Source organism: Varanus komodoensis, unplaced genomic scaffold (assembly GCF_004798865.1).
Source record: "Varanus komodoensis strain SLA01 unplaced genomic scaffold, ASM479886v1 scaffold78, whole genome shotgun sequence".
NCBI lineage: Eukaryota > Metazoa > Chordata > Lepidosauria > Squamata > Varanidae > Varanus > Varanus komodoensis.
The window spans coordinates 580009-591934 of NW_025336455.1; the positions used below are offsets into that span (position 1 = coordinate 580009).

Consider the following 11926-nt stretch of genomic DNA (forward strand, 5'->3'; position numbering starts at 1 on the left):
GTCTACTCTTAGATCCCGATGTCCTGATCTTGATGTCCCTCTCTCATCTCCCGCCACACTCGCCCAGCCGATGACAGGCACATTCCGCAAAACGGCAACAAAAAATTAGGAACTGATATGGTAAGAATCAAAACATATTTATTCAAGTTCAGAAAGCACAGGAAACAAGCTTCTGAACATTGTCCAAAGTGGATATACTGTTTTAGGTCAACGTAACAGGCAAAAAAGTGGGGTTTTAGCAAAGCTTTACAGAAAAGAAACCATCTCATGGGGTGTTGTTTTCCCTCGCGTCCCTCCTGGTGATCCATTGAGCAAGCAAAATGTTAAGGCCCCTAGAATGATTTAAAGCCCTCCCAGGGGATTAGGAATGTTTTCGTCCAGGAGAGTTTTGACTTCCTTTGGCACAAGACTGTTTCGGTGACCTGTGGGATATTTCATGGGGAGGTGCACAACTTCTGCAGCCTCAAAAAGTGGAGTGGCTAAGCAAAATCTCCCCCTGCCCCGCCCCACCCCTTCCCCAATCATCTTCCTGTCTACAATGTTTGGTCAAGTGCCAGGCTGTGGTTAACTGCAATCATGTAAAATGCCATTATTAGTATAGGAATTCTGCAGTGTTTGGGGCTGTGATGCAGGTCCAGGCTCCAACTCATTTGCGTGCGGCGCTTGCAGGATCACAGCCTGGGCCCAAAGAGATACAGGAGGCTGGCCAGCATCCCGGCAGCCAAGACCAGTTGGTTACTTTTGACGCTGGAAGCCCCGCTGATGTTGCATAAGAAGGAGGAGCAGCAATTTACAGACGCCGCCATGATGCCAATGTTGACTCCTGACGCCGGACAGATGGGGACGCAGCCTTTGCTGATGGACTGCTTGGAATACCCACCTGGCAGGGAGGAGAGGAGGAGGAAATGGGTTTTTGGAATTCAGCAAACGCACTGGCCGTTTTCCAGTGCCCGGAATGCCTCCCTTCCCACCAGTTGGTGCAGCGAAGCCCCCAGTCCAAACCTCTTTCGGCCACATGGTTGCAAGGAGGTCCCTGGCTCTCGGCCTGCTATTTCCCCCCACACTGCTGGTTGCAACACCCCTGTAAGGTAGGCCACTGCTGCAGAGCAAAGCCTCGATGTTTCCCCCTTCCCTTTCGTCATTCTCCCTGCGGTGTTTCTCCTCCATGCTCTCCTATCCATCTATCTCAAGACCAACCTTCTCCAACCCAGAACCTTCCAGACAGAGGGCATATGACTCCCATCACCACAGAGCACAGCCAATGGCTGGGGATACTGGGAATGGTAGCCCAACACATCTGGAGCGTGCTGTGTTGGGGGAGAAATGCCATGATGTGAAGCCCGTGTTTTTCTGACACACAAGACTAGAATACTGCACACCCCACAACCAAACTGAACACCCTGACAGTGCCCATTCCCATGTTTTTCTATTTACATCCCAGATTGGCAGCCCGCAGTCCTCCAGATAGTTAGGACTACAACTCCCATCAGCCCCAGCCAGTAGTGACAGATAATGGGAGTTGCAGGCCCAAACATATTGAGGGCCACTAGTTGCCTGCCCCTGTAAGGGACAGGGACAAAACCAATTTTCATTAGCTAGTTAAATAATTGCAGGGTTTATTTATCTATAAACCCAACACTCAGGATGGCTTATGAAAAAATTAAAAATTACAGCAACTACAAAAATCAGTGGCACAACACAAACTGTAGGAACATTTCCAGTCAATGAAAAAAAAAGTGGGCAAGCCAGGAAAACTCCGTCCGGCAGGTCAAACGCCTGCCAGAGCAAAATTCTCTCCCTCCGCAGTCCTAAAAGTGTCTCCCCCGCCCCAGTCTGCGGGGGTTCCTCCCAGGTAGGGAAGGGGGTCTGGGGTCAAAGCCCCCATTAGGGGGCAAGGAGAAATGGGACCAAAGAGACCTCCGCGTCTGGGCCATAATCCTGGAGGAATCCGCTCTCAGAACGCTGGACAAGGCAAAGGGGTGATTTGGTCTTGCCAAGCGATCCAGGCAGTGATGCCACAGAAAAGCCGCCATGGAAAATACACCTACCAAGCGATGCTCCAATATACGTTGTGGCACAATAGTTGTCAGAGTTTGAACATATCTGCCACCTCCAGCAGCCCCAGTTGGACTCCGCTCCTTCGCAGGACCAGCACACCAGCGAGAAAGCTGCAAGACAGTTTGAATGCCGGCCCCCCGATCAGATACACGCGGGACGCTTTCCCCGGCTTCGTTCTGCACCACGCAACCTGCGGTCAAGCGTGGTTCGAACGGGAGATCACAAGGTGACTGTCTGCGTAGAGGACACAACTCCAACACATCCCAGTCGCTGTAACAGGCACCCCCAGTTCACTGCCCGCCCACCGAAACCCACCTATCCCCCCACCCACTTCCAGTTTGTGCAAAGATTAGAGAAGCGAAGCATCTGGCCCGCCACACGGAGAGATGCTTCTCCTATCTGGAGCCAAAAAGACGTCGTGTGAGGCTATCATTCTGAAACACATTTCAGTTACAATATCCTGATATTTCCGGATATAACACTAAAAAGAGCAGCCCAGTGAGTCCTTCACTTTACCAAACATTGTAAGGTTAAAATCAGTTGCATTTCTAAGTTTCATACCTTTTACCATTTAGTTATTTGTAGTTGCTCTAATAAAATTAATCCTTCAAACACACAAACACACCGTTGCTGGGATTCAACAATATTTGGCAGGTGAATCTTTTCAGAGAGATCCACTGCAAGGTGAAAAGATTTCCATGCAAGTACTAAGACAGTATTCCAGCTGAGCTATTTAAAATCTTAAAAAATGATGCTGTAAAAGTGCTACACTCAATATGCCAGCAAATTTGGAAAACTCAGCAGTGGCCACAGGATTGGAAAAGGTCAGTTTGCGTTCCCATCCCAAAGAAGGGCAAGGCCAAAGAATGTTCAAACTACCGCACCATTGCACTCATTCCACATGCTAGCAAAGTGATGCTCAAAATCCTACAAGCCAGGCTCCAGCAGGATGTGGACCAAGAACTACCAGAAGTACAGGCAGGGTTTCGAAGAGGCAGAGGAACCAGAGATCGAATTGCCAACATACACTGAATCATGGAGAAAGCTAGGGAGTGCCAGAAAAACATCTACTTCTGCTTCATTGACTATGCTAAAGCCTTTGATTGTGTGGATCACAACAAATTGTGGCAAGTTCTTAAAGAGATGGGAGTACCAGACCATCTTATTTGTCTCTTGAGAAACCTATATGCGGGTCAAGAAGCAACAGGGAGAACTGGACACGGAACCACTGATTGGTTCAAAATTGAGAAAGGAGATCGGCAAGGCTGTATACTGTCACCCTGCCTATTTAACTTATATGCAGAGCACATCATGACAAAGGTGGGGCTGGATGAATCACCAGCTGGAATTAAGATTGCCCGGAGAAATATCAACATCCTCACATATGCAGATGATACCACTCCCATGGCAGAAAGTGAAGAGGAACTAAAGAGCTTCTTGATGTGGGTGAAGGAGGAGAGCGCAAAAGTTGGCTTGAAACTCAACATTAAGAAAACTAAGATCATGGCATCCGGTCCTCTTGCTTCCTGGCAAATAGATGGGGAAGAAATGGAGGTAGTGACAGATTTTATTTTCCTGGGCTCCAAGATCACCACACACGGGGGCTGCAGCCAAGAAATGAAAAGACACTTGCTCCTGGGGAGGAGAGCTATGGCAAGTCTAGACTGCATACTAAAAAGCAGAGACATCACCCTGCCAACAAAAGTGCGTATGGGCAAGTCTGTGGTTTTCCCAGTTGCAATGTATGGCTGTGAAAGCTGGACCATAAGGAAGGCTGAGCGCCGAAGGATTGAGGCCTTTGAATTGTGGTGCTAGTGGAGATTCCTGCGAGTCCCTTGAACCACAAGGCAATCAAACCGGTCAGTCCTAGAGGAGATCAACTGTGACTTCTCTTTAGAAGGCCAGGTCCTGAAGATGAAACTCAAATACTTTGGCCACCTAATGAGAAGGGAGTACTCCCTGGAGAAAAGCCTGATGCTGGGAACAATTGACGGGAAAAGAAGAAGGGGACGGCAGAGGATGAGGTGGCTGGATGGAGTCACTGAAGCAGTTGGCATGAGCTTAGGTGGACTCCAGGGGATGGTGGAAGACAGGAAGGCCTGGAGGAATGTTGTCCAGGGGGTCGCGATGGGGCAGACACGACTTCGCGACTAATAACATAACTAAGGCAGGAAAGAGGCATATTTGCTATTTTTTGACCCAGCCAGAAGTTCTGAGTTCAGACAACAGGGAATTTGTATAAATGTAAGAGAGGAGAGTGTGGATCAGTGGACCCCACCTCTCCTCTCTTTTGGAGGTCTGATGAAGAATCAATCTACTGCCCAATTTTTTAGACAGAGGGTGTCTCCCCACCCCCTGGACCATCAGCATTGGAACCAAAAGACAAGATCTTGTTCTCACTGGAGAAGAAATACAGTTATCAACCATGTTATCTGGACACACGGTCAAGTTACACAAGCACAGAGATTACTGGGAAGTAAACTCTGATATAAATTGAATTTGCAACACTTTTAACTGGCATTTTGGCTCTGCTGGCAAGCTTTCTTTCCTCAGGAGAGCAAAACTGGAGGAAAGGATGGCTTTACCAGGATGGAATGGCCCATCCTGCTATGGGACCTTTCAGGAAGCAATCCCAAAACTCCAGGAGATATTTTTACATACGTACACATGTGGGCGAGGTGGCCGGGTGCCCCCTGAAGGTACCTGCGCTTGCCTTTTGGAGAGAAGCCCTACCTGTGAGTGAGAACGATCTTCAGACAAGGGCTACCCGCCCGACTCAGGTGCCCTGAGGACCCTGCCCTTCCACACACACCCAGGACAGAAGCTGCCTTGCTGGTCTGAAAAGAAGGACTTTGTTCCCGGTACCTCCAGCCTTCGAAGGCCAAGGAGCAGAACCAGTGCACAGAATAACAACCCCTCGCCCCTTAAGTGCCAAGTCTGAAAAACTTCAGAGAATAGAAGAGGGTGGCTGGAAGTGGAACGGAGCCGCACAAGAAGCAAAGTGCGAGGAGGGAGAGGCAGGCAGTAAAAATGAAAGTGAAACCTTCCGTGCAGAATATGCCACAAGTCTTTGGATCTTTTGTGCACAGCCGGAGGTTTATCATATTAGTCTTTCACTGGAGGAGAAAACTGGTAATGCAGAAGAAGCCCAGTTTGGGAGTATTTTAAAGACGTTTCTCTTCCTACAGGCAAGGCAGGCATGCATGCAAATGATGCAGAAAATTGTTATTTAAATCTAGTCTTCCTGAGTAGCGATTTAAATCAAATCCATCCTGATCGCTAGCTCCCCCTCTTAGTATTGTTAAAAAAGTGAACACTCCCCCCAGATTGTAAAACACAACTGAAAAATGAAGGTGCAAGAAGGAAGTATTTCTGTATCACAAAAAGCATTGTGTGTTCTGAAAGCATTCATGTCATCACTGGCACTTAGCGAGAAGCTCTCAAATGCCCAGCTCTTTCCACCCTCTGCCATTTTCCACATTTCATAATCATGCCTGGTCTTGCTTGTTGTATTTATCATAAGTCACTCTTCTAAGCACTGAGCAAAAGTGGGGCAGTCCTGCCAAGTTTCTGTTTCCCCAAATAATTAGGTTTCGTTTCTTGCCTTTCGCATTTCAGGGAGGAATGTTTGAACTTCCTGGTAAGAATCATCTCAGGGCTGAAATCAACCTTTTGTTAACAAAAAAGCTCACACACCAAAACGCCTGAACAGTTCGATTCCTTCATGCCGATATTCATTGGAATAAAGTTTATCCAGAGTTAATAGGGAAAAATATGACACTAGGCATCCAAATTTAGACCAAACCAGATGGATGTGCCAGGTGTGAATGCAAAGTTGCTTGGGTTTTGATGTGTCCTATATTTGAATTGTTAAAATCTGCAGGCTTGTGCGAAGCCACCAGACTCAAACGAGGAAATACCTAAATAACAGGCAACGTCACCCCCAGCCCTAAGCATAATGCAGCTCAGATGTGCCAAACCAGCTGACTTTAGCTCTTCTGGAGTTTTTCAGCCATCTCTCCCAGTTTACTTTCTAGGTTAATTTTCTCTTGTGCTCCTATTTCCTCCCAAAAGATCTTCCTGAAGCAAAGGTGTTCTCCATGAGGAACATCTTCTCCCACCCGCATTCCAAACGTAAACATCCCCAAGAAAGCCAGAAATGGTCTTGGGAACTCTGCCAAGTTTCACTGGCAGGATGCTAATCTGGGACTTTAAAAAATGACACTGTGATTCTAACAGCCTTCTTGCCATGTTATCTGCATCTCCACCCATGGAAAGCACATTTATTTTAAGGTATTTCTCTCCTGCCCTTCAATCCATGGCAGGAATAGCTACCCCAAAAGAGTAGATGATTCATACAAACCAAAGTCAAGAAGTCTTAATTAAGCCAAGATAAAATTCCAGGCTATAAAGGAATTGTTAAGCTTAGAAAAGAGCTGAGTAAGGGGAGAGAGGATAGATGGTTTCCCTACCAGCAGTAAAGAGGGAGGCCATTTTCTTCCTATCCCATAATACTTGAACTCAGGATTACCCCATTAAGCTGATTGGTGGGCAATTCAGGACAGATAAAAACGGTGTCTTCACTGGGGTGGAATTCTCTGCCACCAGAAGTAGTGATAGATGCCAAGCTGGGTGGCTTCGAAAGGGAATCTAACCATTCATGGAGGGGGAAGGGGCTACAAGGCCACTAGCCTTGCTGGCTACTGTCAGGCCCACATGAGCAAACCCATAATATGGCTGCTACAAGCCTGACACTTTAAGAACAGCTCTAGGCTTGGGACAGGATTCCTGATCCGGCCAGGAATCCATGTTGCAAGTCTGGCTTCCCACATCCGCCTTCGGAATGCTAATGGGGCCTGTCCTGAAGATCTTTCTTTTCCTATTGTGTTGTCTTAATCCCATTCAACCCTTCTGCTTTATTCTCACTGTCTCTAGCAAACTGCCTTCGGGACCCCCACCCTTCAGCAAACTGTACGTAACTGATGCCCATTTGCCCTTCTAGAAATCCACTTCTTTTCATTCCTGCTGTTTTAGGGTTAGGATTAGGGTTAGTTCTTTGTTCCTCCCAGGAAGACCAGATCACAAGACAGAATAGGGTGTTTCCTGGGCCCATTCCCATGCCAGTGCAAAGTGCTACAAACTTGTCCATACGTAAAATCCAGAGTTTCCTACAAGAATTAGGCATCAGACAGAGTCCAGTTCTATAGGTTAATCATTCATATTTGGACAACTTTTCTGCTGTACTTTAACGGAAGGAGAAAAATAATCATTACTTTAACAGGAACAATTTAAATAGGTTTATTTAACTAAAACAATAACATTATATGTATTTTTGTATTTGTTTAAACATCCATGTTTGTTAACTGATGTGGTTAAACAAAGTATCGTTTTAAAACAACTTAGGCTATCAGGCCAGTCTATGCATGAAAAACTTAAAATACTGTCCTCTCTATATTTCTGTTGTGAAGACAAGATGTGTGAGCTGTGCAGACACAATTCAAGAACTGCAAAACCAAGCATCTGTGATATTATGTTCTCGATGGAAAAATTCCCCAGAAACCTCTGGAAAACCATGACTTTGTGAATGGATTGATGGAATTCATTTACCAAAAAAAATTAAACATTGCATGAATATACAGCCCCATGCTGCATCATCAAAAAAGAATCTTTATTTCATGGTGAATAACTTTAGACTATCATGTATCTTAAACAGAAAACTATCTTTAAATAGATTTTTTTCCTCAAAAAGCATTTTATTTAAAAATAATTTAAATCAGAAATTCAGTTTTTAATCTTTGATTTTTTCCAGGTATATGTCTGGCTTATGGTTGCATGGCTTATCCAGTTGCAATAGATTCCACGCACTGGTTTAAAGGTTCGGGGTTTGTGAGCATGGCTTTGCAACCTAGGGACACAAGCCGATTCTTAATGGTCACAAACTGGAATAATGGACGCATACATTAAGCAGGAGAAGCTATCCATAGTGCTCGGCAGCTGCCCGGGTTCCTTCTGTTTTGAAAGCGCAAATCTTACATATCCCAAGGGTTGTCCCATTTTCGTGCAAAACTGACACCCACAAGTCCGCGTGCCCCTAGTCCGCAGGAGGCAATTTGCGCCAAGGCTCTTCCCGTGACCATCTTCAGCAACAGCCCCCGCCATGTCCCTGGATCTAACAAACTCCCGAGAACAAAGATACCTCTGAACATGCGCAAAGTGCTCTCCTACGGAGTTCAGCCAAGAGGGTCGCCCGCTCTGTGGGGACGGGCCTGTCCTCGGGCTCTCCCTGCGCCCCGGGACGTCCTTCCTTACAACCTGCCTGCACACCCGTGCCCAGAAGCAAGCCCAATGTGTCTCCCGGGCGCGCTTCCTTTCCTTTCCTCGGAAAGCGTGCCAGGCGCTGCACGTCCGACACGAGGCGCTGCCCGTTCCCACAGCCCGGCCAAGCCGCGGGCGCGGCCTTCCCCAACCCGGCGCCCTCCAGATGCGCGCGACTTGGACTCCCAGCATCCCCCACCCCGCAAAGCCGCCTCCGCCTGCAACCCAGGAGGGGGGGGCGCGACGCTCGCCCCGCGGGGGGCCCGCTGGAAGACCCCTTCTGGGGAGAGGCGAGGGGGGCCGGAGGGGCGGGCGGCTGGAGCGCGGGGGGCGGGGTGGAGGTCTGCTGCGGGGGGCCGGGGGGGCCTCACCTCTCTGCACGCAGAGGCAGGAGGCCAGCACAATCGCGAGCGACGCCTTCATCCCGGCAGCGGCGGCTCTCCTCTTCCTCCTCCCGGGACTCGGCGGGCCGCGCGAGCAGAAAAGGGGCGCCTCCGCGGCCGCCCCCGCCCCGCGGCCTGCCCACGTGCCGCTCTCCTCGAATCGCCGCCCGCCGCCGGCCCCCGGCCCCCGCTCGGCGGCCCCCCTTCTGGGCGGGGAAAGCGTGCGCGGGAGGCTCCTCGGACCCCCGGGGACGCCCCGCCCCCGGAGCCCAGCGCCGCGGGCACGGACCGGCAGCCGCGGCCCAGTGGCCTGCGCGGGGCGCCGGGGGCGGGGGCGGGTGCGGAGCCTCTCCCCGTCCGCGGTTAAGCCCGACGTGGGACTGGCCGGCTCGCCCCGCGTTCAGCCCGGCATCCAACGCTGCCTGGGCAGTGCCTGCCAGCACTTCCTGCGTGCATCTCGCCCAGCACTGCCCTCACAGACCGGCAGCCACGCTCCGCGCGGCAGCGTTTTGTGCCAGGATCTTGCCTGCCGGCCAGGCCAGGGTTCAGATCTGGGGCCTTCTCCATCCAAAGGTGCAGGTCTGCAGCAGCCTCTGCTGTGCCCAGTCGCCCGCTCATTGATGACCCGCTGGAAAATGTGACTAGGCTGCTCAGACCTGGGGGAAGCTCCTAAGAACCTTGGTCCATCATGGCCCAGGTGTTCGTTAGGGTGGTGGTGGGGAACCTCTCAGAGGTGCAACAGTCCTGAGCTACTGGCAGAAAGCAGCAGCGCAGTGACCGCATTTCTGATGAAAGGGAAACACGGAGGTGCAGCTGAAGGCGAAGATAACAGAACTCGCTCGTGACTCCGGAAGAATAACACAGCTTGGCATTCCTGATGAAAGAGAAAGAAGGAGGTGCAAAAGCCTGCAGCTGAAGGCGAGGATAACAGAACTCGTGACTACGGAAGAATAACACAGCTTGAATGTCAGCATCGACGTTTAAACTGCAAAAGGTATTGCATAACTTGGCTCAATCATTAATTCAAAAGGAGGCTGCAGCCGAAAAATTAGAAGAAGGCTGAGACTTGGGAAAGCAGAACTGAAAGACCTAGAAAAGATCGTCACTGGAGACGAAGGCCAAGATCATCCATCCGTGCTCGTGTATTCCCAGTCACGGTGCGCGGACCGTGAAGAAAGCTGGCAGGAGGCGGGCGTTCAAAACATGGTGCCCTGGCCTAACAGGAAGACAAGTAGGTGGGTCCTGGATCAAATCAAGCCAGGACTACCCAACTGAGGCTGCTGTACTTCAGGTGCATCCCGAAAAGGCAAGACTCGCTGGAGAAGGCAGGAGTGCAAGGGAAAGCGGAAGACAGAAGGAAAGGAAGAACCCATGAGAGATCAGTTGACTCCATGAAGGAAGCCGCAGTCTTGAGGTTCCCAGAGCTGAGCCATGGATGGGACAGTCCGAGAGCAGTCATCTGGATGCCGTTAGTCAGAGACAACTTGACGGTGTTGGGAAAGTCCAAATCCTCAAATAAAAGAATATGCTTTAATATAAGGCAGCAGAGCCCTTACTCTCCTTTCCCATCTGCAGGGTTTGTTCCTTACTAGTTCCCTCTCTGGGGGCAGAGGAGAGAAAAGCAGCCCCACTCTATGCTAATGATCCACATGCTCTCAGCCTCCTTTGCAATGCAAAAATACCCAGCCAGCTGATGCTTTGTCTTAAGGAATTGTGTACCTCTGATTGCAAAACCACAACATTTTAAACCTGTTAGATTTCCCCTGATAGTTTTATCTGTTACTCAAGCCTTAGATGGGTCATTATGCTTTCTATACTGATTTCTCAATGTTTCTGTATTATTCCCCATTGTCCTTGCCTTCTCACCCATTCAGAATCTTGTACATGACCCACAACTTACAAAAAACTCTGTCTATGCTCTGGAAGCTCATAGCCAGTTGAGGATACTGGTTACCCAACTGCACTGTTGTTGTTGGTTTTTTCCTCTGTCAGAGAAGGATTTCTGCTTATCCTGCTAATAAACTGCCAAAACTGAATGTAGTGGCTTCAGTGTGGATCTAAACATGCATTCTCCTGGTTCTCTTCTTGGCATGGAACAAGAACAAAGGAATCAGGCTGACTTCTCTTGGAAGCAGGGTACTAGGTGGACCTAGGAGGGGATGTGCTGGGCATCCTGGGATAGCAGTGTTCAGACACATAAATATTAGGAGCAGAATCTGTTAACTGAGTAAGCAGTAGGTTCTTTCATAGACATCCAAATGTATTTTCCATGCATGAGAGATCTTTGGCCATTGAACTCTGGGTGATTAGGAAAATGTGACTACCTGCAATGTTTGAGAACGTTAAAGACTTCAGCAAGGTTCTTCTTCTATTACAGAAGAATTTAACATGAATTAAAATCACACATCAAGGATATTAGAGCTACACGTGTGTCCAGGGAACTGGGACCAAACATTAACCAAAGATAGCAGGCATTTAATGTCAACAGTCATGTGAGAGAGAATGTCACTTTGGGGAGAAAGAGCATCACGGGGGACTGCGAGGGAGTTTGGGACAGGCTGAGAGCAAAAGCAGGGATTTGGGACAACAGTGGAGAGAAGGGCATGGGCGAATGACAGGCAGCACTGAAGCCAAAGGGTTTGCAAGTTTGGAATTGGGTCCAATATTAGGAAAAAGTGGGGAGAGAGAATGCATGGGGTGTGGGCTCCTAGAAGGAAAGCAGCAGTAAATATAAAACTCCTCCCAAGCTGCTGACTCCCGAAATGCTGGGAAGCCCAATTGAGCTCCATCTCCTGGAGAGAAGGAGAGACCAAAAGAGGGTTGGGAATTGCTCCTTGGAGCAGAAAACGCTCCATATGCTCCTAAGATCATCCACTGAGGTCTTCTCAGGGAACCTCAAAAAGAAGTACGGGCCTTTTCAGTGGTGGCACCACAGTTTTGAAACATGCTCCCCATCTTTGCTTTCTTTTGGTGCCAGGTGAAAACCTTGTTCTTTTCTAGCTAGTTTAATAGTTAAGTGCTAGTTTTATGATCATTGCTGCAGCGCCATGTTTTATATCTGCATATGGTCACTGGGTTGTTGATGCTATTGTCTTGGGTTTATTGTGTTATTTGAATATGACTGTGGTTGTTTATATGTTTTTTAAAATTTGTAAACTGCCCAGAGAGTC

The 11926-nt window shown here is 48.8% G+C and overlaps 1 protein-coding gene across 1 annotated transcript; it reads right to left on the reverse strand.

Moving 5' to 3' along the window:
* Positions 1 to 118: 118 nt before the first annotated feature.
* Positions 119 to 8890, reverse strand: LOC123035305 (lymphocyte antigen 6E-like). The gene is made up of 3 exons (XM_044453339.1): positions 8745 to 8890; positions 2049 to 2168; positions 119 to 880 (listed from the first exon to the last, which is right to left on the reverse strand). The coding sequence occupies exons 1-3, from the start codon at positions 8794 to 8796 to the stop codon at positions 672 to 674; spliced, it is 381 nt and encodes a 126-aa protein (XP_044309274.1). The 5' UTR covers positions 8797 to 8890; the 3' UTR covers positions 119 to 671.
* Between the last annotated feature and the right edge of the window lie 3036 nt (positions 8891 to 11926).

Coding starts and splice junctions, on each gene's coding strand:
- LOC123035305 (XM_044453339.1), bottom strand. CDS start 8,796: ATGAAGGCGTCGCTCGCGATTGTGCTGGCCTCCTGCCTCTGCGTGCAG. Junction 2,169..8,744: donor CTGCCTCTGCGTGCAGAGAG/GTGAGGCCCCCC, acceptor ACTGTCTTGCAG/CTTTCTCGCTGGTGTGCTGG. Junction 881..2,048: donor GTATATTGGAGCATCGCTTG/GTAGGTGTATTT, acceptor CCTCCCTGCCAG/GTGGGTATTCCAAGCAGTCC.